General features: G+C 47.1%; 8 protein-coding genes across 11 annotated transcripts; 4 read left to right on the top strand and 4 right to left on the bottom strand.

The window, feature by feature from the left end:
- Positions 1–535: 535 nt before the first annotated feature.
- BDBG_04633 (dihydroxy-acid dehydratase) lies at positions 536–2,601 on the bottom strand (the record flags this gene model as incomplete). The annotated part of the gene is made up of 3 exons (XM_002624723.2): positions 536–1,989; positions 2,098–2,311; positions 2,440–2,601. 3 exons carry the CDS (start codon positions 2,599–2,601, stop codon positions 536–538), a joined length of 1,830 nt encoding a protein of 609 aa, XP_002624769.1.
- Positions 2,602–7,133: 4,532 nt separating this feature from the next.
- Positions 7,134–7,391, top strand: BDBG_17153 (uncharacterized protein; the record flags this gene model as incomplete). The annotated part of the gene is made up of 1 exon (XM_031724937.1): positions 7,134–7,391. One exon carries the CDS (start codon positions 7,134–7,136, stop codon positions 7,389–7,391), a length of 258 nt encoding a protein of 85 aa, XP_031578621.1.
- Positions 7,392–7,675: 284 nt separating this feature from the next.
- Positions 7,676–9,259, top strand: BDBG_17152 (uncharacterized protein; the record flags this gene model as incomplete). Its single annotated transcript, XM_031724936.1, has 3 exons — positions 7,676–8,107; positions 8,204–8,441; positions 8,811–9,259. 3 exons carry the CDS (start codon positions 7,676–7,678, stop codon positions 9,257–9,259), a joined length of 1,119 nt encoding a protein of 372 aa, XP_031578620.1.
- A 252-nt stretch (positions 9,260–9,511) lies between these two features.
- BDBG_04629 (MFS transporter) lies at positions 9,512–13,937 on the top strand (the record flags this gene model as incomplete). 3 transcript variants are annotated; one of them, XM_031721760.1, is made up of 3 exons in its annotated part: positions 9,512–10,160; positions 10,234–10,648; positions 10,721–13,446. In XM_031721760.1, the coding sequence occupies one exon, from the start codon at positions 10,834–10,836 to the stop codon at positions 12,010–12,012; it is 1,179 nt and encodes a 392-aa protein (XP_031578619.1). The 3 variants fall into 3 exon arrangements, with proteins under 3 accessions (XP_031578619.1, XP_031578618.1, XP_002624765.1); XM_002624719.1 differs by lacking the exon at positions 9,512–10,160 and having other exon boundaries at positions 10,303–10,442; positions 10,521–10,648; positions 10,721–12,012; XM_031721759.1 differs by having other exon boundaries at positions 9,724–10,648; positions 10,721–13,937.
- BDBG_04628 (uncharacterized protein) lies at positions 12,381–13,180 on the bottom strand (the record flags this gene model as incomplete). The annotated part of the gene is made up of 2 exons (XM_002624718.1): positions 12,381–12,846; positions 12,921–13,180. The coding sequence occupies 2 exons, from the start codon at positions 13,178–13,180 to the stop codon at positions 12,381–12,383; spliced, it is 726 nt and encodes a 241-aa protein (XP_002624764.1).
- Positions 13,938–15,022: 1,085 nt separating the features above from the next.
- Positions 15,023–17,206, bottom strand: BDBG_04627 (peroxisomal biogenesis factor 2). Its single transcript, XM_002624717.2, has 3 exons — positions 16,775–17,206; positions 16,414–16,677; positions 15,023–16,353 (listed from the first exon to the last, which is right to left on the bottom strand). Exons 1-3 carry the CDS (start codon positions 17,072–17,074, stop codon positions 15,499–15,501), a joined length of 1,419 nt encoding a protein of 472 aa, XP_002624763.1. The 5' UTR covers positions 17,075–17,206; the 3' UTR covers positions 15,023–15,498.
- Positions 16,472–23,373, top strand: BDBG_04626. Of its 2 annotated transcripts, XM_031721758.1 has the most exons (8): positions 16,472–17,804; positions 17,866–17,966; positions 18,023–18,160; positions 18,225–19,273; positions 19,329–19,801; positions 19,854–20,042; positions 20,094–21,659; positions 21,804–23,373. In XM_031721758.1, exons 1-7 carry the CDS (start codon positions 17,640–17,642, stop codon positions 21,162–21,164), a joined length of 3,186 nt encoding a protein of 1,061 aa, XP_031578617.1. In that variant the 5' UTR covers positions 16,472–17,639; the 3' UTR covers positions 21,165–21,659; positions 21,804–23,373. The 2 variants fall into 2 exon arrangements, with proteins under 2 accessions (XP_031578617.1, XP_031578616.1); XM_031721757.1 differs by having other exon boundaries at positions 20,094–23,373.
- On the bottom strand, positions 21,453–24,075 carry BDBG_04625 (glucan 1,3-beta-glucosidase). Its single transcript, XM_002624715.2, has 3 exons — positions 23,296–24,075; positions 22,589–23,195; positions 21,453–22,511 (listed from the first exon to the last, which is right to left on the bottom strand). The coding sequence occupies exons 2-3, from the start codon at positions 23,055–23,057 to the stop codon at positions 21,721–21,723; spliced, it is 1,260 nt and encodes a 419-aa protein (XP_002624761.1). The 5' UTR covers positions 23,058–23,195; positions 23,296–24,075; the 3' UTR covers positions 21,453–21,720.
- Positions 24,076–24,217: the final 142 nt, after the last annotated feature.

The following is a 24,217-nucleotide window of genomic DNA, read 5'->3' as shown; positions in this document are numbered from 1 at the left end:
TGCAAAGAGAATAACCTATTTCTTGAAATCGGTCTAGTCCCAGGTATTTTTAGCTATGTATCCAATCGTGAGAACTGGAGGCACTGCGTGGCTGACAGAGCGGGGAAAAGCTGAAAATGAATGATAGACACAACTGGATGACTTGTTGGACGTGGAATAAATAATGCAGCGTCATCCAGCCCGGTACAAAATTATGGATGTTGGTCAGAACCTTGGAGGAACCAGGCTTGTCACGTGGAAGTCGATTGGATAAAGGCCGAGGTAACTAGCTAACCCCGATTAGATTTAGCGCATTCCATCCCTCGTTCTTGTCTCTGATGAGTTCATTGGACTTGGAAAACATTTATGATGTCGACTACGGAGTACATCCGTACGAATTGGCAGAGACATATGTACAGATTCCGTATATTCCTTCAAATCCCACTGGATTCCACCGCCTGTTTATCTGCGTGAATATTTTATAGGCTGTCCCATCCCCAGAAGCCTTCCGAAGTGCCTCTACAACAGAACCGACCCCGACCAAAGTAACTCTTCATCAAAACATATCCGTCATTGCGCCATGCGAAGCGTCACCAACAAGCTTTGCGTACTTGGCCAACGTGCCACGTGTAACATGCGGCTTCGGTGATTTCCAGCTCTTCATCCTCGTAGCGATCTCCTCATCCGAAACTGCCATGCTGAGCTCATTCGTCTCTGCATCGATCGTAATCATGTCTCCATCTTGCACCACTGCGATGGGACCACCAACAGCAGCCTCGGGGACGATATGACCTACGATAAACCCATGGCTGGCGCCAGAGTACCTACCATCTGTTATTAGAGCGACATTTGTGAGCTTGGCTCCCATCAGCGCAGCACTGGCTTTGAGCTGCTCAGGCATACCGGGCCCTCCCTTAGGCCCCTCGTATCTAACGATCAAGACAAGGTTCTCTCCGCGTGGAATTAAGCCCTGGTTAAGTGCGGTATCGAGCTCGTGTTCCTTGTTAAAAACCCGGGCTTTCCCAGTGAACTTGGTGCCCTCTTTCCCAGTAATTTTAGCGACTGCACCACCAGGGGCGAGGTTCCCTCTGAGGATTTGAATATGACCCGTAGACTTGATAGGGTTAGCTAGTGGATGAATTATGGCCTGGTCTTGCGGCAGAGACGGGAATGATTGGATATTCTCGGCTAGCGTTTTCCCGGTTACCGTGGGAATATCGCCGTACATGAGGCCTGCTGCAACCAACAGCTTCTGCACTGATGGAATTCCACCAATTTCATATAGATCCGCCATATAGTACTTCCCACTGGGCGCCAAGTCGGCGATAAATGGGATTTTGTTGCTCACCCGCTGGAAGTCATCAAGTGTCAATTCAACCCCGGCAGTTCTGGCCATGGCTATCAGATGAACGACACCATTGGTGCTTCCACCCAGCGCCATAGTGATCACCAGAGCGTTCTCAAAAGAGCGTTTGGTGAGTAGATCTCGTGGTCTAATGTTCTTTTCCATGCATGTCCTGATCGCGTCCGCGGCTTTTGCACACTCGCGCATCTTCGATGGCACTGTGGCTGGGGTAGAGGAGGAGCCCGGTAGAGTCAGACCCATTGACTCAATCGCAGTTGCCAGGGTGTTTGCCGTATACATCCCAGCGCACGCTCCAGCGCTAGGACAGGCGTTACGCTCAATATCCTCCATGATCTCGTCTTTAGTTTTTGACCGATCTCCACCGTCATCGGGCTGGGTTAAGGTATTATAAGCATATGCACCTGCGGCTTCGTAGCAAGTCGAGACGTTGATTCGCTTTCGGAGTAACTTAGAGTATCCGACCTGGATAGTCCCACCGTATATCATCAAGGAGGGTCTATTATGTCTTGCCATCCCCATGATGCAGCCGGGCATGTTTTTGTCACAGCCAGGAATAGCAATGCAGGCATCGTGATATTGAGCGCTTGTAACAGTCTCTATACTGTCTGCGATGATCTCACGAGACTGAAGAGAGTACCGCATCCCTAAAAATTTTTGTCAGATTTAATTTCGCTTTACGAAAATAAACCGGGGTAGCCCGGGGGACATAATGTAGAATGCAACTAAAAAGAGCCGGAAGGGAACGAACACACCTTCGCTCCCCATAGAAATCGCGTCTGAAACACCAATCGTGTTATATTGCCAGCCCAACATCCCCTGATCCGTAATTGCCTTCTTGACAGTCTTTCCAAGATCTAATAGATGCATATTGCAAGCATTTCCTTCCCACCATACTGTCGCAATGCCAACCTGCGGGCTATTCTTCATACTGTCGCGATCTGGAACCCCGGCACCATATAACATCGCCTACCCAAGGGAGAAAAAATAAGAGCGGGGGCAAAACATCAGTAACGTTTTCTAGATGGAAAATGTAAGGGCCGCCCGAACATTAATCCCGCGGGAAACAAAAAGCATTAGGGAAAATTATAAAATACCTGGGCTCCCGGAAAATCATGATCCTTGGTGAGAAACGTAGAATACTTATTCAACACCGGTTTACCGTCGCGGGTCGCATCATCCGGGAGGCAGGGGAATTGGATGTATCGCGGCTCTTCAAAGGCGTCATCTTGTTCTGAAGAGGACGTTGTGGTAGTCATTGTGGCAAGCTCAAGCGTTGGACCGAAGTGCTTGTGCAGGTTTTGGAGAAAACAGATAGCTTAGCTACATGTGTTTGTAGAAGCCCGGGATGGAAACCAAATTTGCGACAGCAATTCGATTTGTAGCAAATATACATATATAATATATATATATATATATTAATTGTTATTGAGAGCCGGGGAGCAAATTTTCCTACAGCGGAGTTGGATAGGACTTGGTTGATTCGATTAAAAAGATAACTACCGAGCTAATGGCGGGGGATTGGAACGACATCAACCATGGAACAAACCAAAATAAAATCCAAACAAATAGAGCTATAACTATGGGTTTGATGTGAGGAGAAAAACCTCGAAAATAGTTACCCCTAACCATCCCTTTCAACAACAACTCCCTCTCCCGGTTGTGCCCCGCATCTCTTGGCCGGCATACCTCGCACTCAACGCACGTCGCGAAACTCGGCCTGCTCGTAGGGGCCCCTGTAGTGACCGGCAACATCGGCCATGACGGGGAGGAGTAACTTATACAGTTCTGGTAAGCATGAAAACCCACCTCGCCATTGGCCCATGCTTGTCTGTCCACAACCAACCACAGTTGGCGGTGCGGGGGCTAGCATAACCGCAAATATGACCTCAAGGAATTATGCAAGTGGTAGACTTCTAATAAGCTATTTGACATGGACAATTAAGTTGATGTTGATTTGCTGAGATTGAGATCAATTGTGCACAAAAAACGGGCATTTGTGTAGGCCAGCTAAGCCTTGTCAGTGAAAAGAACCATCTCGAAATTTCGTCTGCACTTACGAAGTCTCATCTCTTTGGGCTACTTGGGCCCTTCCATGCTGTAATTTTTTGCAGAGCTTTTCCAACAGCTCTTCTCCAGGGACGGAGGAAGGCCGACTACAGCACGTCTTCTGGCGACGAGGCACAATTAGCGTGGTTTTTTAACGTGTACATTAGCGTATTAAATACACGAAAACTACTGGATTATATGACAGATCAGCTGTATTGGCATGTTTCAGTGTAATTTAGAAACTCCTGCCAACACCAGCTTTTCAGACAGAGAGGAAGATTATTACATACAGCACAATTTAGATCTTGAACTTGAAGCTCTATCTTATTCATCATTGCTGTCTTTCTTTCATACTGATATCAGACACAAGCTTGAGCAAATGACAGAAATTTGATCATGTGAAGGGTAGAGGATTTAAGAACTCAAAGAATTGATGATAGAGTTTTTGATGAAACTGAACGTTGGATAGAGTAGAGTCAGTGTCAGTAGTTGTCAATTGATGAAGAATATAAGCATTGACAATAGCGTGATTGATAATCCAGTATAATTGCCAACCAGGTGCAAATTGATTATACGCAGTAGTATATGAGACTCTGAGAAATTATTGATTGGTAACTAACTACTTCTGAACTAGGCCACAATTAAATAGCGCAATACCATTACGCCGTAGTTCCCAGACAAGAGCTTCTTGTATACAATCCCCCAAGAAACGACGCTTTTCTTGCTCGCTTGCGACTCTCCCTCCGTAGCCTGTCTCTACCGAAACCCAGCCATCAAGACCGCCAGTGATCGCTATTGTCATGATACTTCCCTTCCCCCTGACTGGATGCAAAATCCAGGGGATTTCTCAGAACTGCCTTTTGGATGCTATACATTCCGCTCCAGTTGTCCATAAACAGGAAGGTGCAGTTTTAGTGCGAGTTCACGAATCTGCTGTGCTAAAGTACAGTAATGGGGTGTCCCTGGCTGAGGTGAGAAAAATGAAATTTGTTCATAAGAGAATGATGCATGGGAAGAGCGGTCTGAAATTTACGATGGGGAGGGACAGGTGATGGGACATCTTCTGATGGAGTTTATCAGTGGTAACCCCTTGTACGACATCTGGCCAACGCTCACCAACGAGGTCTGAACCTCTGAGCAAGCCCAAATTGTCGAGTGTCTTTGTGGTCGGTGGTGGGGTCTCGCTGGGTCCGGTCTTTATTGATTACAGCGCTGGACCATTCCTGACTGCTCAGCACATGGAAGCTTGGTTTAATGAGTATCTCTTCGTATGCAAAGAATTCAATCGTGTTTCAGACGATCATCCTTGGTTCTCTGGCAAATTCCGCAAGCTTGTTATGTGCCACATGGGCATTACTACTCACAACATAATCCTTGATGAAAATGGGAAGATCTGGCTGATCGACTGGGCCCACTCAGGTGGATATCCTGTGTTCTTTGAAACAGCTGTGCTACAGAGAACTGGCAGTTCTGAATGTACACAAGGGTTATTGAAACATATTGATATTATCAAGAGGAAGCAAAGAATTTGCTGGTGATAGGTTTTGCTTTGACAACAGCAGCATGGACAAAATCATGTCCCAGGATAACAGGGTGTAGAGTATGGTTGTGGCAACAGAATTACTTGAATCCGCATTCATTAATATATCAAGTGCACATACATCAAGAGACGCTAATAGAAAGTGCCAGGAGTCATGCCAGTAAGCTAGGCAGCTGGACTACCTAAAAGTAGCAGCCTTGTTCCCCCTGGATGAACTTATATCGACTGGTGAGGTTCCGGGCCGTCCCGTTCGCTAGAAGTGGCCCAAGAACTTTCACCTTCCTATCATACCTATCATAACAGAGGAAAACTTAAAGTTAATTTCTGCAGCCAACACAAATGATTGGTTCGCCATCGCTGTAGACTGTCATGGTTTGAAAATGACATTTGGGTGAAATCGCACTCCGTACAGCCTATGGTAGTTAGCCAAATGCCTGCCAATTACCCCACAAAGCCTTTGATCAGGGTTCCTACAGAGCCGGTAGATAACTATAGGTTCACCTTGGCCCTTCTGGATCCTCTCCTACTTTCGGCTTCTGACGCCGGTGGCCCATTCACTACTCTACTACTACTACTAGACCCATGATTCTGTCGTCTCTGGCACTGGTAGCAATCGATGCGTCGAGGGGAGATCGACCTTCCTCGTAAGTGCCGTCCCTGATCTGCGTACCTCCCGATCAACGGCATCCATTTAGATCTCTCTTTTCAACATCCATCTCCTGTTTAAATCCCTCCATCTCTTTTTTGGCTGCAATGCTTTTCTTGCGCAACTCTGTGTTGGTCCGACTGAGACGGCTCGCACGGTCTGCCAGCTGTTCCTTTTAATGTTCTTTCTCTCGCACTCTTTGACTTGACTTCTCCTTTCCTTCTCAATCTTCCTCGTGTTTCGATCGAATAATCCTAAGCTCCTTGCTACGACTATCCAGCCTTCTCTGGAGTACTCCCACTTCGTTCTAGCGCAATCTTTCCAGGTGCTCGAGGATAGCGATATAATATTCGGTGGTCAAAGAATTGGTGTCATGGTTGAGGACTCCAGGATGAAGCGAAGGCACAGAAGCTGAATGTCGCAATGCTGGCCCTCTGTTCAGTGGATGGTCATGCTGGGGTGTTTGGGCCATTTTGATGTTGTGTAACTAATGCCGGAATCAGATAGATCATGATGAGTCTCACTCAAGAATATTTCTTTCTTGACTCTAAGTTCTGGGGAAGTGTTTCATATATACTACTCCATGAGAATTGGACCACTTGCAAGGGACTAAAATACAACCGTTATTAAGCTTGAACAAGATTTTGCGTAGGGACAAAAGTGTTGTTGAAGAGACCGTTGCCCCAGTCAAGACGCAAGTTAACGCTAACTTACTACAAAGACTCAGAAAATGCGGATAATGGTGAGACCAATACATTGGATTGCTACTGTCACTTTCTGTGAGAAGCGTCGTCTTCCAGACTTCGCGTATCAGCGTGGCAATGGTCGGGTCTCAAATAAATAGTAATTTAGATGCAAACGTAACAGTAGATTCCTAATAATGTCCTAATGAACCCCAGTATGACGATCTAACTATCGCGTAGCGCCAACCTGCGCCGAGAACCAACAAATAAACGTGCAATCGACCATGCCCTTCTACAAAAAATACATGCTTCCGCGATCCTGTGGCCTTCAACGCTGGTTGTCAAGAATTCTTGGGGTATTTACATCCGCCACAATAATTCTAGAAGAGCACTCGATATTTAATTGCTGTTAGGTTTTTTTATGAGGCCACTCCGCATTCTTTCCTTCCAGACCTCGATCAGGCCAGGCGCCCAGCGCCCTGTTCATGAGTTTCGCTAATATCTGTCTGGACTAGTGGATTCAAAGAGTCCTCTTCTCCTACACGTCAGGGCGATTCCTCTACAACGAATAGAAGCGTCTCGAGGAAAGATATGTTGAATTCAATGTTGCAGCACTCAAGGAAGCAGTCTGTAAACATACAGGTCGTGGCAGGGTGACCAACCTCACGAAACTTGCAGAGGGCGGTTTCAATCGGGCTTTCCTTTCTTACTTTAGATGATTGTTTTCCATACCACATCTCAGTCCCCAAACAATATGCCACCGCCAGCGAGGTCGCAACCCTCACGTTTCTTCGATCAAAGGGCGTCCCCGTTCCTGAGGTTTATGGGTGGTCAGCGACGACCGATAACGCCATTGGGGCTGAATACATCGTCATGGAGTTCGCTCCTGGCATTGGCCTAGACACCAAATGGTTCGACTTGACAAAGCGAGAGCAACGTACTGTGGCTATTGAAATAGTCGAAGTCGAGAGGAAACTCTTCGGCATTCCCTTTGGCTCATTCGGAAGCTTATATTTCAAGAAGGATATCCCTCCTGAACTGCAGGCTGACCTCTACGCTACTGGGGTCGAAGATCCATCTGGAGATTCCGACACCTTCTGCATTGGGCCAATCGCAGATGACATGTTCTGACATGGCAAACGTGCTGAGATGCAAGTGGATCGTGGACCATGTAAGAAAATCATTCCGTCGAAACAATCGATGCTTCTGGGACGCAAGCTGACGATCGCTAGGGCGTGACCCGCATAAATATCTTGCAGCTATTGGGAAACGAGAACTAGAATGGACCAAGAGGTTCGGAAAGCCACTTGAGAAGGACTTTCCTTATAACTCACTTCTACCGGGTGTGATTCCCCCCAGCGCATATTCTACTTTGCTTGAAAAATATCTCGCAATCGCCCCTTTTCTCTTACCAAATGACGCAGAAAGCCATGGCAGTGCACCAACGCTGCGCCATCCAGGTATGTATACTGCGGACATCCAAAGCGCAAAGCTCGACGGAGGCTTACAATGACAAAGATCTTACCCCTAGCAACGTGTTTATATCACCGGAAACGTCTAAAATCAGGAGGATCATTGACTGGCAACATACGGTGATTGTGCCTCGATTACTAGCTTCTGGACATCCTCACCTATTCGAAAACCCCGACGTCGAACTGCCACCGACATTGGATGCCCCTCAGCCTCCAGATGGATATGAGTCACTGGATCCTGAAACGAAAGCCCAGGTTGATGAATTACTCCGACGTCGAAACCTGTACTATTTTTATCGCGTGTTCAATGGGGCGAAGAACCAGCTCCACCTGGCTGCTTGTGCTGATCCACTACTTGAGCCACGCAAACATCTTGTGGATTATGCCGGCCGTCAAGGGAATGGCAACCTGATGACCTTACGAGGCGCTCTTATCTAGATGCGCGAATACTAGCCTCTTCTTCAAGGTTAGACTGAGAAGTGCCCCATAGATTTTACGGAGGCCGAATTAAAACAGCATTATGAAAATGAACTCACATGGTTCGACTTTACCACTCTAGTCAACTACTGGCGGGAAGAGATCGGCGGAATGAGCGAGGAGGGGTGGGTGAAGGCGGAGGTTTATGATCACGCGGTGGAGAAGAACCGGGCGCTTAAAGAGAGATTTTTGAATGATGCTGATCCAGATGAGGTTGACAAGGTAGCTCAAGGTTGGCCATTTCAGGACAAAGAGGAGTTCTTTTGACCTTGACATATCCCAGTTGGTCAACTGTTGTGTGGACTAGGGTCCTTCATTGTGTTTTTCTTTATTATTTATTTCCTCCATTATCTCTCCTGCACTAGCTACGCTAGTTGCGTAATGTCAGGCTACGACGGGGCGCTTAGAGGGCCGCCTTCCCAACCCCTTTTCCCCGGGTTTTATTTGCAGGCGAGCTCCTTTTTTTACAACCTGTTGTCTCTCCCCCGCCGTGTCTTACTAGCCATCCCATTTGCTACACGAGTTAGCGGGCGTCTATCTTCAACGTAGAAGCGCGCCATGTCCTAGCTCTATTGTGGCATGCTTCAATCCCCTATCCAAGTCAATACGCCTCAGTCGAACAGATTCCTGACCCCATTTATTTCAAACCACTTTCCAATCCCTTCAATCGCCGTTGACCATCATTGGCGGGTCATGAAAAGCCTCCTCACCGCCGTTGACTTCGTCCGTGGGCGCCCCACAAATCTCACGAAATTCTTCGAGCCAACGGTTCGTCGCGGAGAGACCGTCTGGCCAAAGTCGCCCGTAGAGCAACTTCGCTACGGTATTCGTTGGGATTATGATGGGGTTATCACCAAGGATGATGGAAAGGAGTATCACAAATTCCCGCTTCAACTAAACACCGGCAAAATGCCTTCATTGATCAAGCAATGGCGCGACAACGACCGTGGCACCCACTCTGTGATGGCAATGATGTATTTCCCCAAGGGTGTTAAGCTGGATCCCCAGATCTTCCTGCAAGAGGCGGAAAAAGCCCTCGAAGTCTTTTAGTTGCTGAGTCACTGTGATGTGTTCATTGACATAAAAGCAATTCTATCTTTATCCTGTTTACTCACTGATCCGTAGCAGAGGCTTGAGGCCCATGAGAGGTATATCTGCGGCACAAGTGGATATATGTACTGGTTGGGACATGACCGACACTTGGATTTGGATAATTCATTACACGTTGTGGGATGGATAATGGAATGCAGGCGGGGTTGTTTCTTTGTTATGCTTGGGCTTGGACTTGAATGGTTTATGTGGGCTGTTTTCAAAGTTGTTGTAACATGCTTCTATATAACTGTCACATTTCCACTTTCTAGTGAAGCTTGAAAAAGGATCTTGTTACAAGCACACCCCTCAGAATGTTGTTAAGCCCGCTTTCCAGCAATGAAAGTAGTGAGTTCTCCAGGCGTGTTTTCAATGTATACAGTTTCCCTCTTTAACTCGGAAGGCTCTATCTGAAAGAGCTGGCTTGACATCAAAGCAGAAGTGGAGCTCCTTTCGCATACTCAACAGGCTGGGGTCGTTCGTGGATCTTTAAGAATTTGGTACATAGTTGCATTGTCAGCGGGAGATGTCATTCGAAGGCCGGGATGGCGAGTGGGGCTTGCATGGAACGGCAAAAAAGAAAAGAGAGAGATTCTCTGGTTTCGACTTGCTTTAAAAAACTGATCTATCTCGGTTTCTACCATGTGCCAACTTCCAACTTTTCCCCCATCAACCGGGGGAGGAATTGCATCATCCCCAGAATTTCTAAGCCAATCCTGACGTCCTGAGCCCGTCCATATTTTCGTAAGCTCGCTGATGGCCGTAACACACACAAAAAAGAACTCTTCGAGGCAGCTTTGGAGGGGTATATAACCTGATCGTTTTTCAACGACTGAATATATGCGTTTGATATAAACTATCTGTCTGTTGCTGTCTCGTTCCCCCTCTTCTCGTTTTATACGCCCCTGGTCGGTCGCTGATAATTGAGCCGTCAGCTTTTCCATTCGACTTTCCATCCCGATATATATATATTCGATTTGCCAACTGGCTCGGCGAACAGCGAGATGGGCTCCGCTCTTGATCAGAAAGATGGCGACCTACAACCTCCAGCATATACCGAAAATGCAATACCTAAAGACCCCGAAACCGCACGTATAGAAACAGCTCGAGATGTAGCAGAAAGAGGCCAAGCTGCTACGGACCAGTAAATATATCCATCCAATTTTCAAGAAAGGGTTGTTTTTGTCTTTTCTTTCTCACTTTACGCGGGTGACGTATATAGTTACGGGCGCTCGCTGGTACAATTTGACCGAGCTGCCGAAGCCAGACTTCTCTGGAAGATCGATTTGTTTATCGTCCCTACCGTCGCTCTTCTGTACCTTTTCTGCTTCATTGATCGCGCAAATATAGGTACGAGCTGCACTGCTCCTTTGTCAAGGCCTGGTTTATAGTCCCCTTTTCTCACAGACAAATGACTTGTAGGCAATGCGAAGCTCGCAGGCCTGGAGAGAGACCTTAACCTGAAAAACTATGACTATAATACGGTGCTCTCGATATTTTACGTCTCTTACATCGTTTTCGAAATCCCGTCCAACATGGCCTGCAAATGGATAGGTCCCGGATGGTACATACCAGCTATCTCGCTAGGTTTCGGAATCACTTCCGTAGCCACTGCTTTTGTGAATAACATCCATGAAATCTGTGGTGTTCGTTTTGTCCTTGGTATTTTTGAGGCCGGCATGCTACCGGGGATTGCCTACTACATGTCCAGGTGGTACCGGAGAAGCGAATTGACATTCCGCTTGTCTCTATACATCGTAATGGCTCCCCTTGCCGGCGCCTTTGGTGGACTTCTTGCCTCTGCGATTCTGAAATTATCCAACTTCGGTAGCCTTCATGAATGGAGGATGATATTTGCAATAGAGGGCATCATCACATGCGGAGTCTCTCTGATTAGCTTCGTTACTTTGACTGACCGCCCGGCGACTGCTTTTTGGCTTACCCAGGAGGAGAAAGATCTCGCCATCGCCCGTGTCAAATCAGAGCGTGTCGGAGCCACTGAGGTCTTGGACAAGTTGGACACCCGCAAAACCCTGCTTGGAATTTTCGGCCCTGTCACTATGGTCACCGCATTTATATTCCTTCTGAACAATATTACCGTTCAAGGCCTTGCATTCTTCGCCCCAACAATTGTCAAAACAATATATCCTGACGACAGCGTCGTATCCCAGCAACTCCATACCGTGCCTCCTTACGTCGTCGGGGGATTCTTTACTGTCCTTTTCCCTTTCCTCAGCTGGAAATTCAACCGCCGATTGATATTTTTCATCCTCAGTGCACCATTGGTGATGATTGGGTACATCATGTTCCTTGCCAGCGACGACTCTAAAGTTAGATATGGTGCGACTTTCGTCATCGCCAGTGGTGCATTTTCGCTCGGCGCTCTTTCCAACGCCAGTGTTTCTGCAAACGTCGTTTCAGACACGGCTAGGTCCTCTGCAATCGGCACAAACGTTATGTTTGGTAACATCGGTGGGTTGATATCAACGTGGTCGTTCCTGCCTTTCGATTCTCCGGACTATCATATCGGCAACGGCCTCAACTTAGCCACGTCGTCAACTATTCTTATTTGTTCTATCGCTTTGGTCTTTTGGATGCACTTGGATAATAAGAAAAGGGATAAGGAAAATGTGGAAGTAAAACTAGCAGGTCTCAGTCAAACGCAGATACAGAACCTTGACTGGCGCCATCCTGGTTTCCGATGGAAGACATAAGTTCGTTTCCTATGTAAACTATACCAGTGAGCAGCTAACTAGCCTTAGGGGCAGTGAGTTTTCTTCTTTTTCTCAACATTGGATACCCATGGTTCTATATTTTTGCTGCACATATCATATTATTACTATTTAAAAATTAACCTCTAAATCTCCTATTTTGTTGGAATTTCCTGGAAAGATTCGATCAAACCAAATATTTATTCATTACTCCGTACTCATATTCTAATTAGGTTGCCACGCTCTCTTCTCATTTTTCTCTGAAACACTGAAAATCTGCCTTTCATTCCTGCAACACTATCAAAATCCAAATAATAAACCCTTCCCTGACAGCTTGCATACACCTCAATTCATCCGCCGAAGTTCACCTCCTACGGGCATGGCTGCCCGTTTGTATTCCCGCAATAATTCGTATCCTCACATTTACTCCCACAACCATAATCGGTATAAGTTGTTGGAGTATTCTGTTCCCACGAGCGCATACACTCCGTCACGTCGCCATCACCCCAATTGCATCGCTTTCGCTCATACCCCATTGTGCGAACCATCTGCTGCTGGGTCCACACAGTATGACAACCCTTGTCATTCCAGGTACATGTCGTCGTCGAGGATGCAGTGTAGCATTCTGAGTCCTCGATGGATGAGGAAAACTCCACGGCAGAACTTAGCCCGGGCACGATACCCTTGGACACGGCAACGTCTATTTTCCACCCTATTGAGACGCTGACTGTTTCACTGCGTGATTGGCATACTTGGGTCCCGTTAAGGTGTGAGGTAGAGCACAACTGGGTGCCCGTGCAGTAAATGTTGCCGGAAGATTTGACCCAGGGTTTGTACCTAAAAATTTTGATATTTTTGTCAGCATTGCCCTGTCTATAATGGGTATCAGTGGATGGAGCGCATATTATTACCACACACTCGCTTCTACAGCGAAGTAGTCATGCCAGCATTTGCGCACTCTGGGGAACTTATATGGACGTGAAATCTTGTCGGATTCGATGTATACGCCTTGTCCGTCCTGGTAGGGTCCGTCGTAATCACGGTCGCTATCACATTCTTTCACGCCACGCTTTGCCAGCACCGAGCGAGTCGATGATGTCGGCATGGCAAGGCCATCCTGAATGAGGCCAAAAACTGCGAACGCGGCAGAAAGGATAAATGAGGTCCGCATGGCTGCTTGTTTCTCAGATTGATAGAAGGTGGGTTGTCTTCGTGAGCTTGCGAACGAAGTAAATGGAGGATCGCTGTGATTGAACTAACTATCCTTGGTCGTTTCTTTCTTGCTTGTCTCGCCTGGATCATGAGAGTTCAACAAAAAAAAAATACTCTCCATTACCAAGGGGAGTGAGGACTTTTTATATTCCAATCGAACCATCTCCCTCCGCCTCCCATTTGCTATCAAAACTCGAGCTTCAGCCTTTCTCAACACTTCCTTCCTCTTCACCATTCTCTATACATCCCTTGAGGCTCCCAGCGAGTAATGTTCATCACGAAAATGGTAGGGGCAGTAAAATGTAAGCCCGGTGAAAGCCAATTCCAAAATTAGACCTATGTCCCGTTTGGTAAATAGCGTCTTCAGACTTCAACCCCCTAAATAAAACGTTCAGCCGGTCGATTGGCCGGGCTGCACGGTATTTAAAAATATAAACCTGCAGACTATAAGCAGTCAGGGTAGGGGGATCGTAGATCGGCAGTCCGAGAGGGCACGTGGAGGGTTCGGGGTGCATTTGAGTCCAGAATACTTCGTCTACTTCGCAAATGGTTCTCCAGCCTTTTAGCCCCCATGCAGAATAGGTTTTGTCGCAGTCAAGAGGATTTACTAGAAGCGGAATAGACCGTGGTTTGTTACGTTTCTCCTGCATAATTCTTCTGCCCTGTTTCACGGGTGCTGCGTACTAGTAGATTTTGTTTCTTTTTCTTTTTCTTTTCTTTTTCTTTTCTTTTTTTTTTTCCAGATAGCCTTGCATGAGCTTTCAGCTAATAATAGAAAATTTATCGACCGACCGTGCAGGAGCAGCCCTGTGGCGTTCGTATTTGGTTGATGCAATGCAGGATGGGAGCCTCGTGGTAGTTGGGCCCATTTAATGCGCACACGTCGTGCATGCATATGTACGGAGTGGGGAGAAGATATGCCAATTTAATGTTGATAGACCATTCTTTAGGCCTTTACTAAATGGTGTGGCTTAAATATTCATCTGGCAATATTTCATTGCCAACAAACGCTATGTCGGGGGCGGCGGGCGATGTGGTGCACTGGTGGTTTTGATGCAAGCCACCTTAGGAGACAAGGTTGTGACGGCTCGGCCCGTTTAGCCAAAAAAATCACAGCAACCTAGCCTCTGGGCATGCCCCTTGGGTTGGTTGGGGTGGGTCCTAATAAATTCCCCCAAAAGGCAACACAACCTCAATGCCAAACACAAACTGAACGAATTTTACTAAACTACACAGCGAAACAGACGGAAGAACATCTCACACCAAGATTACAAAGTGCAGATAAAATAGGGTTTCATACCTCCGCGCCTCCGCGGGATCCAACATAGCTTGGTGTACGAAGTAGAGACGGTTGTGGCGCGGGGAAACGGCCTTGGTCCGCAAGCGATTTTATTGGAAGCTCAGGTTTGCGTGCGGGCGCGGGTGGACGATGGGGCAGGACAATATGGGGAAGAAGGAATGACGGGTTGAACGGGAACCGGGAGCTCGGGGGCTCGGGGCCTCGGGGAAAGCGGCGGTAGAAGAACTTGAGCTGCCGGCCGAGGGCGGGATGTGCAAGGAACCTACGGACGTAGAACGAGAACGAGTTGGTTGTCTCACGGATCCGCGGACAGTCATGGTAGGTATGCCGGAAAAGGAATTAAGAGCCGCACGCAAAAAGTATAAACCCCCCCCCCTAGTTTCCCCCAACTTTCCGATCTTCGTCTTTTTTCCCCTTCGACACAAACCTATATTGAGTGGGCGATCTCTCTAGAACCACTACAAATAATGGATAATGAAAGCTCCATGTATGCTTGAGTCACTTGTCCAAAATGATACACAAAAATAAAAAGTGGATAGATATAGCACTTGCGGTCAGCCACGAAGGTGAAGGGGCTGGAAGACACATGTATTCTTGACAAGATGCAACGAAGCTATATTATGCCCTAGAGAAAAGATACCGGTACATGGAAATAGATCGATATTGTACTCTCATAGCTAGGGCCGCTAAACCTAGAATTGTCTTCGTAGAAGATATTGCGGGACATGGACGGCGGGGATTGATGGGAGACAGGGAAGAGAAAGAAAATGATAACAAGTTGCAGGCGTGTATGGAGGAGGGGCATCAACACTGTAATTATTTTGGAAACGCCAAGTATGGGGTAGGGATGGGTATAATGTCAAAACGAAGTATATACAAGTAGAAAGGGGGAGAGATATTCAACATTTGGCTGGTCCGGATAATTCGAAGGCCATGTTTTCCAAGCTGGTAGTTATTTATTTATTTACTTACGGGCCTTAGCCCTTAATTTCAGATCCAATGCTCGTGTCGTCGGTTAAATCCTTCTCGACCGCAGACCACTGATTTGATTCCTGCATGCTGTCGTCGTCGCCGTCAGGGAACATGGCAGGGATATTATCAGCATGAGCTGAAACCTCAGTTTCATCGTCTGGAAGAATGGCTGCAAATCCCACATTTTTCCTGCCTGTTGAATGCGACGGTATTACCTCCTCGAGAACATCACCATTCCAAGGCTTGCACTGCTTCACAATTTCTCCGCATCGAAGGCAAATCCAGCCTTCGCCTTCCTCTGCTTCAAGCTTCTCGGCAATGCAGACAAAGCAGTATATGCATCCGCATGGCATGGTCTCGTATGGATTTATAACATCAGTCTGTGCAGAGCCTATTATCCCTCCTGAGGCTCCAGATGCCCCCAGCACGTCACTTTCGGAGGTGGCTGTTGGATTATGTTCCTGGTAGCAAATCGGACATGTCCTTTCGGGCAAGAACGCCAACTCCCCTTGGCCCTTAGCCTGCTCGTCCCCCTCATCAGTTGCTCTCAGCGACGACTTAGTTTTCCTCCAAGCCCTTGAGATCCAACGCCGCCATCGCCCGATACCGACGAGAGGAAGCAAGAACAATAGAAACTCTGTAAACGCGTGCCACACGAGTTGCCTATTTAGATATTCAAAAGAGACTTCGCGGCTGACTTGGGTAGATGGAGGTGCGAGGCGCATACGTAGCACGCGATCGATTAGCGTCCTATATCGTCCGTTGGCGAGAAAGATGAGAAACGACACGAAGCCCGCAATTGAGTGCGTGGTTGAAATGGTATTTGTAATCCTAGACAAAAGTCGTACCCGGGGGGATGGCTATTTTTGCATATTAGCGTCGGAGTTCATCGAATGAACTAAAATCGCTCTTGAACGGACCTCATCATATCCGCCTTCCTGGTCAATCAACCAGGCCTCCCATTTATCCCAGGTATAGCGGCCCCCAACTGTGAAGAGGCCGTATAATGTTTTTTGCCATTTCGTGGGATCCGAGAGTGTGGGACCCTTTTTCCGGCTATCTGTATATTTGAGATTTTGTAGAGCCGCACCGTAGGATGCATTGTGATCCCATATGGAGAGCTTAAAGAGGATTGCCCTCAGTGCGAACTGGATCTCGTGCGTCCAATCTTCCTTTATGTGGTTCTACAGAAGAAGAATAACAGCGTCAGCCTCCTGAACACACACAAAAATATAAAACGGACATCTTATAAAAATAAGAGCAAAGGACTGTGAACCTTACCCCAAAGTATTTTAATCCTTCCCCAACCTGGGCTTTCAATAGTGCGAGGAGCTCTTCATCCAACAACTCCGCGTCTACCTGACCCACCCTAAACGCGGGCTTCGTGCCTTCCCTTCCTTTTATTGTATCCCATAACATAATCCCAGCATCGGAGGCTCTTGAGAGCGGATAAGGAAGTTTCCCAATAGCTGCGGGAAGACGAGTGCTTGGTTCCGGGATTCGACTTGGCGCTTCTGCTTCACGGAGACGCCGACGTTCCAAAATCCGCTCTTGCGCGGCAGCGAAATTTGTCGGAGTCATCGTGTCATCGTTCTTGATTGATTTGCCGGCTATCCCAAGCCCTTTAGCAAAGATAGGACTTGTTCAAGTGTTCTGAGGCCGTTGGAAAGGGAGAGTCGGTAGACTCAATGACATACCCGGAGCATGAGCAGCCGAGGTCGAGCGTCACATGACATTGGGGTTTGAACTGTACCTAGTTACAAAGTTCTCGGAGAGGAAAGCTTGCAATTTTACTGAAGCAATTACCACTAGCTAGTAAAGCCTTTAGGCTCACAAACATGAAGTTGGTTAATAGCTAACAGAATTAAAACAACATAGGTTGAGCACTACATATACCCATTACGGGCGGCATTGGTTACAATGTTGTTGGAGGACAAAAGTATCGAGTTGGTCCGAGCTCCAACGCTAGTTTAACTGAACTGTAACGTGCCACTCATTTCTTTGGGGGTTTGTCATGGCAGGAAAATGGTGGGGTGCGTTTGATAGTTTTGATCAACAATGAAATTGTCAGGGCGTTTCTCCCCTCCAAGCTTCCTCAAGTTTATAACGACATATACCGGTTCCAGTCCTTTCACCTCCGCTGCCCATGGCTTCAATGGTAGAATTGCCCGGAGAGGCGAATCCCCTCACGCGTCAAAATATCTTCAACGCCTTGGTCTCCGCTGCAGGCTCAACGCAGCAGCAGGTCATCACGGGTGGGCAGCAGCTTCAGAACTGGGAGAAACAAGCAAATTACTTTTCGTTGCTACAGGTATGCATAATACGTCGTTGGAAACACTTATGGTTCTAGATGCATTAACATGTAATTGCAGGATATCTTCGTTGATTACTCCCTCCCAAACGAAGTCCGCTACCTGTCGATCATCCAGCTTAAAAATGGCATTGATAAGTACTGGAGGAAGACTGCGCCCAAGTAAGCTCCAGTATTTGTGTCACACTACTAAATATACTGACTGTGAACAACAAAAGTGCCATCAAGCCGGAGGAGAAAGTGCGGATCAGATCAAGAGCCCTGGAGGCTGGAGCTGTCGAACCTGACGCCAAACTTGCTCTTCACAATGCGCTGATGATTGCGAAGATAGTGCGGTTAGAGTTCCCATTAGAATGGTAGGATAAGCGCCCATCTTTTTTCTGTGCCGGGGGTTTGTTGCTAATCTACTTGTATTTTCAGGCCCGACGCGATTACGTCCGTGATTACATTGCTTCGAGCATCCTTCCAACTTGGCAGCAACCCGTTACAACTTCCCCGTACACTTCTTATCCTCTTGCATATAATCAAAGAACTCGCCACGGGGAGATTGCAGCGGATTAAAAGGAATCTATTCACGGTTGCGCCGGAGATATTTCACATTCTTGCCAATATATATGTTGAAAAAGTCAACAAGTGGGGAACCTTCCTAGAGGCTAGTAGTGGGGATGACGAGGGTGGAGCTTTGGAAGCTTTGGATGAAAGCCTCATCACGCTGAAGACCATGCGCCGGCTGATAGTTGCAGGCTTCGAGCATCCTAATAGGGACAACGATGTTCAGCAATTTTGGGCCCTATCCCTTACTCATCTGGGCAATTTTTACTCTTTATTGGAACGAAAATCATCGGAGCTGGCACCTAATGTCTCAAGATTACTTGAAAGACATATTGTACAACTATCCAAGCTCCATTTAGAGATGGCTAAGAACCATCCCGCAGCATTCGCCTTGTTTCCAGGTTGCGTTGACCTTGCTCGATCATACTGGGGACTGGTGGTTGAGCTCGCGAAATTATACGACCCAAATGACATGTCTCGAGTCGCAATTGGAACTGACGGTGACGCTGATGACGACGAAACCCCTTTCCTAGAAAAGATTGCCTTGAAGGGCCTCCTTATCTTGCGGACATGTATCAAAATGGCATTTTATCCCGCGCACACCTTCAAATATCAACATGCTCAGGACAAAGAAGAGAAAAGTCAATCTATCGAACTAATCAAGTCTCAGCTACTCACCCACGAATTCGTAGTCCAGGTCATGGAACTGCTTATAACCCGTTTCTTTGTCTTTCGAGCAAGCGACCTTCGCCAATGGGAGGAAGATCCCGAAGAATGGGAGAAGCGTGAGGAAGAGATTACAGATGCATACGACTTTTCCATCCGTTCTTGCTCTGAAAAAGTTTTTCTAGATCTCCTCATCCACTTTAAGGAACTTCTTGTCCCCAAATTACTACACGTATTTTACTCCTATGCCAGTGAGTCTATCCACCACTTGGGTTTACAACATAACATTTTCTTAACATCGTCTAGACCCTCAGAATCAGGAAGTTCTCTTGAAAGATTCCCTTTATTCCGCTATTGGCCTTGGTGCTGCAATTTTAGAGAAGCAGCTTGATTTCAATGCATTTTTATCATCTACTCTTATTCCAGAGGTTCAAATCCAACATCCAGGATATAATCTACTGAGGCGAAGGATAGCAATACTGCTCGGACAATGGGTACCCGTGAAAGCCGACGAATTAGACATGCCGTCAATTTACCAAGTTTTTCAACATTTACTCAACAAAAGTGACCCTACTAATGACCAAGTTGTTCGGGTCACTGCGGGCCGCCAACTTAAAAATGTGTTGGAGCCGTTTGAATTCAGCATTGAGCGGTTCTTGCCCTACGCGACTCCCACACTTCAGAGCCTCATGGACCTGGTTAGCGAAGTTAGTCTATCAGAAACGAAAATGGCACTTCTTGGAACGGTTCGCATTGCTATAGTGAAAATGGAAGACCATGTACGTCGTGCTTCAACATGCCTCACAAACTCAGGATACTGATATATACTAGATTGCCCCGTATGCGGACCAGATTGTCTCTTTATTACCACAATTGTGGGAACAATCAAGTGAAGAAAACCTCATGAAGCAAGCAATCCTCACGCTACTTTCTTCCTTAATCCATTCCATGAAACAAGACTCGGTCCGATATCATCAGATAATCATTCCTCTCATCCAAAAATCTGTCGATCCTGGATCGGTATGCATGCCCTTTCCATATTTATACCAGCATCCTTCTAATAATCAATAGGAGGCATTGGTTTATCTATTAGAGGAAGCCCTGGACCTGTGGTCTGCAGTTCTCATGCAAGCTCCTTCCCCAGCGTCGCCGGAACTTCTCCAGCTTTTACCATATCTCTTCCCTGTTTTCGATATTGGCACCGAAAGTCTCCGCCAGGCTTTAGAAGTTACCGAGTCCTATATTCTTCTTTCCCCTCAGGAGATGCTCAACGACAATATCCGCTTCCGGCTGCTCGTTGCGTTGGAAGCCCTCCTTAGTTCGACTACGCGACAGCGAATTGGAGTGGTTCCGCATCTTGTCGAACTGCTTATCCGAGCAGTAGAGCTTGTGGATCCTGGAAACGAACAAGCCTATTCAGTTGTGGCCAAATCTCTTCTGGATTCTTCGTTCCTACTAACACTTCTTTCTGGTCTCCGTGAGACTTACGAAGCCCACCTCACCACCGGGCCAAATAAAAAATCCCCAGGCGTCGACGGCGTTGTGGAAACGGATTATTTCTCTGTCCTCGCACGGATTGCCCTCGGCAGCCCCAAAATATTTATCTCCTCCGCCGTATCTTCCATGAGCCATTCATCCGAAGAAGAAACCGTCAACTGGATCTTGACAGAGTGGTTCTCCCACTTTGATAACGTGGGCGACATTAACCGCAAAAAGCTACACGCGTTGGCTTTAACACACCTCCTCTCTATAAACGGCCATTCAATATCACCCCCAGCCTACCTCCTCAAACATCTCCAGTCCTATCTTGTTGTGTGGACCGACCTTATCAGAGAACTATCCGAAGGCACCGACTATGATCCTAACGATCCGCGAGGCGGCGACTATCTCATTGTCTGGAACACAGACTCAGCAGATCAAACTAATGGGAAATATCAAAGCAACGAGTCGCCCGAAACCACCCGCCGACGGGCTTGGAGCAATGCCGACCCTGTGCATAAGATCAATTTCCGCCACTTTGTCACAGAGAATCTGCGGGGAGTTGTTGGGGCGTGCGGTGGGATGGACAAGTTTAGAGACGAGTGGCTGATTAATGTTGATCGTGAAGTTGTAAATGGCTTTGGGGAGTTGGGGTTGTTGTGATACGATACGGGCGGTGCTATCGTACAGGCTTGGGAAGTGGATACAGTGATACCAAGAGCCTGCCTTTCCTGACAGGAGGTGTAATGGCACAATTTTTTTTTCTTCCGCCCTCTTATTTACCTTTCTATTCCTTTTGCTAAGTTTTCATATGTTTGAAACCCTAGCTACCAACCCGTTGAGAAACTCATACATTGCTCGATGAATTTGGGGGTGCTGTCTCAAGGCTGCAACGAGAATGGAAATGAATCATACAGAAAATATAAGAAAATATACCAAATGTACCGTAACCTTCTGTGCAATTATGTTGCTCTTAAGTAGTATTTGAGAGATTTCATGAAAAGTAATAATAAAATGGAATAGTTTTACTAACAATGTGTCGTCTAGATAACCACATCCCCATTTCCATGCAACGGAGGAGTACATGGATGGCAAATAATAAGATAGATCAATGACTTCTATTAAACGTATGCAGCGCAAAAATTAAAATTTTCGAATGTATATAATTGTTCACTTCAACATCCCCCCCCCCCCCAAAAAAAAAAACATTGCAAATCCATCACTTGCAACCACCGTACTTTCTATCCCTGAAAGGCTGTGGGAACAAGCCTGCTGACAAGAGGTCCTGCATATCCCACTCAGGCGACCCTTCTGTCTTCCACGTCCAGAAGAACCACCCCGCACAATTTTCATAAGCGTCCAGCTGAGCCTCAAGAAACCGTCTGATCTCCGCTTTTTGCTGAGCAGGAAGCCGTCCAACGGAGCCAAAGTACCTCCCACCACAAGCGCCCGAGGGCTTGCCGTTGGGATGCGACTTATCAAACCGCGCCCCCATACCCCTTCCATTAAGATATTTGGCACAATCGGTCATGGCGCCGGTCCACTCCCCAACAAAAGTCCTTTTATCCGTCTTCGCGAGCTTTTCACGTCCAAACGAGCATGCAAGGTTGACGTGTTGGTCTACGTTGAAGTTTACAAGCGCATTGTCAAAGACTTGGTAGTGATGCACGTCGAGTTGGACATTGTGGAAATTTTGAGATGGGAGCATGAAACCGTTCCAGGAAGGGGGGTCCTGGAAAGCGTCGGATATTGCAACGCCGACGTTGCGGTTTGCGTTCCGCACGATCTTATAGCCATCGTGATAGAATCTTTTGACTTGGCTGAGCGGTACACCACCCGGCACGAAGGGCTCGTTGATAATTTCGATGGAGTCCACGACGTCGGTTTGGTGGGCGTAACGCTCTGCGAGGGCGCGAACGGCATTCAGGGTTTGGGCTACTGTCTCCCCCTTTGGCCAGTTGATGGGACCACGGCGACCACTGTTGTCGAAGCCGTTTTGGGAGCCCGGAGCTAAACCGTGATACCGAGTCAGTGAATGGGGATTGACCTTCAACTATATTTAGGAGCTAAAATTTTTAATAACTAACCACCATGAAGGTCAATTGCAACTTTGAGGTTTGATTCTCTGGCCCATCTAAGCGCCTTATCCATATAGCCAACTTGGCCCTGGACATATGGCTCTCCCTTCAGGGGAGCTACCGCCCAGTAACCTATGGGGATCCTGACATGAGTCAATCCCGCCGCTGCAATCTGCTTAAAATCCTCTGCAGTGATCCACGAGTTCCAATGTTTCGATAGTCGTGATTTGGCATTGCCGGCGAGAACTTGGCTCAGGGTGTACTCATCCACTGCTCGATCCCCTGCATTTTCGAAGACAGAAGGCGTTATCCATGGCTCCAGGACAAGCCACCCGCCCAGATTCACGCCATAGATCCACTCCTTGTTTTCGCGGGATGCAAGGTGAGGCGGGGCAGCATGAGGCGTGGCAGATGCCATGAACACCCATGCGAGAAAAAAGCAAGCGAAGACTAGCTTGAAAGGCTTAAGTGTCGCCATCTATCACTGGCGAAAACAACTAGAAGATAGGGAGAGAATCTCTCAGTAGAGAAAAGCAGTGTGGAGGAAAGCAGCCATGGGCAGCTTTATAATGTAGCACATCTTCCCCATGCTAAGTACGTGTAGAACAGGAGGAAGCTGCATAGGGGGTCATAGTTAGCCTGGGAATGCCCCAAATGTCAAATCAGGAAAATGATAAACAGTTTCTGAAGATCGAGTCAAGAAAAGGTTGAGTTACTGAACAGTTGTTTCCATATCTAAATGGTTGGCCAACACGGTTGGTCGACATTTAGGAAAGGATATCATTCCGGAACCCCCGCAACTCCGTACAGGAGTTGGGATTTCAGCAACCAGCGGACTACGATGAGGCGGTTACCCAATTGGTATTTTCTTTTTCCTTCTATTTCCCCTCAGTTCTGGATACGGCACGCATTTTGCCAATTCCAACAATAATATCACCACGAAGGCGTCACACAGTCTATGGTAGCTGTGGAAAACTTCGACTACTGGACGCCACTGTGTGATCTCAACTGCATAGACATGGCCAAGGGCGGGAGAGAATATAATAGAATCCAGCGAAGTGATGATGCTCGGATTTCGCAAAGGAGTTGTGGCCTTGAAAGAAATGCAGTGGCAGTCAGTGGGAGTCAGTGGGAGACCATCCTTGCCGCTGGTTGAATAGACCCAGCTGGCATTGAATTTTAGGCTGTGGCTAGCCAGGAGTATCATGCATCATTAGAGGCAGAAGACTCTGGCCGAGTCGATCATGATAATATATACGTCTTGCCCGAGGTCTTTTGCAACCTATATTTAGGAATGATAATAATGTCCCATTAGGGAACACAGTAAACTATCTTGGACGATCCATGGGAGTAGTAGCCTAAATCCCTAACCTATAGGCGGCAAGATTGTGAGAGGGCCATCCGCAGTATTTACCGTCTGATATATCTTATTCTACAGTCATCAGAGGACAAGAGTATCCTCCTATTCCATTCCAAGGTTTATATTTCGCTACTCATGTTTATATTTTGCATGCTGAGTTTAGGATCGGTACCATCAACGATTCATTATTATTAAGACGACATTGTGCTCTCAAGTCACCACGAATAATGAGGGCTCCATCGTATATTTTATTTAGACTCTACGCTGCGTATCCGTAT

Source organism: Blastomyces gilchristii (genome assembly GCF_000003855.2).
Source record: "Blastomyces gilchristii SLH14081 genomic scaffold supercont1.9, whole genome shotgun sequence".
Lineage (NCBI taxonomy): Eukaryota > Fungi > Ascomycota > Eurotiomycetes > Onygenales > Ajellomycetaceae > Blastomyces > Blastomyces gilchristii.
The sequence above is the reverse complement of the archived record's forward strand: the minus strand, read 5'-3'. Positions and strand labels throughout refer to the sequence as shown.

What these genes read in the sequence shown, in the direction of transcription:
- BDBG_04625 (XM_002624715.2), bottom strand. Translation starts at nt 23,057, where the DNA reads ATGGCGACACTTAAGCCTTTCAAGCTAGTCTTCGCTTGCTTTTTTCTC. An exon ending in TGCAATTGACCTTCATGGTG is followed by an intron (nt 22,512 to 22,588) that starts GTTAGTTATTAA and finishes ATCACGGTTTAG; the next exon opens with CTCCGGGCTCCCAAAACGGC.
- BDBG_04627 (XM_002624717.2), bottom strand. Translation starts at nt 17,074, where the DNA reads ATGACTCCGACAAATTTCGCTGCCGCGCAAGAGCGGATTTTGGAACGT. An exon ending in AAGGATTAAAATACTTTGGG is followed by an intron (nt 16,678 to 16,774) that starts GTAAGGTTCACA and finishes CTTCTTCTGTAG; the next exon opens with AACCACATAAAGGAAGATTG. An exon ending in AGGAAGGCGGATATGATGAG is followed by an intron (nt 16,354 to 16,413) that starts GTCCGTTCAAGA and finishes ATGCAAAAATAG; the next exon opens with CCATCCCCCCGGGTACGACT.
- BDBG_04626 (XM_031721758.1), top strand. Translation starts at nt 17,640, where the DNA reads ATGGCTTCAATGGTAGAATTGCCCGGAGAGGCGAATCCCCTCACGCGT. An exon ending in ATTACTTTTCGTTGCTACAG is followed by an intron (nt 17,805 to 17,865) that starts GTATGCATAATA and finishes ATGTAATTGCAG; the next exon opens with GATATCTTCGTTGATTACTC. An exon ending in TAGTGAAAATGGAAGACCAT is followed by an intron (nt 19,802 to 19,853) that starts GTACGTCGTGCT and finishes GATATATACTAG; the next exon opens with ATTGCCCCGTATGCGGACCA.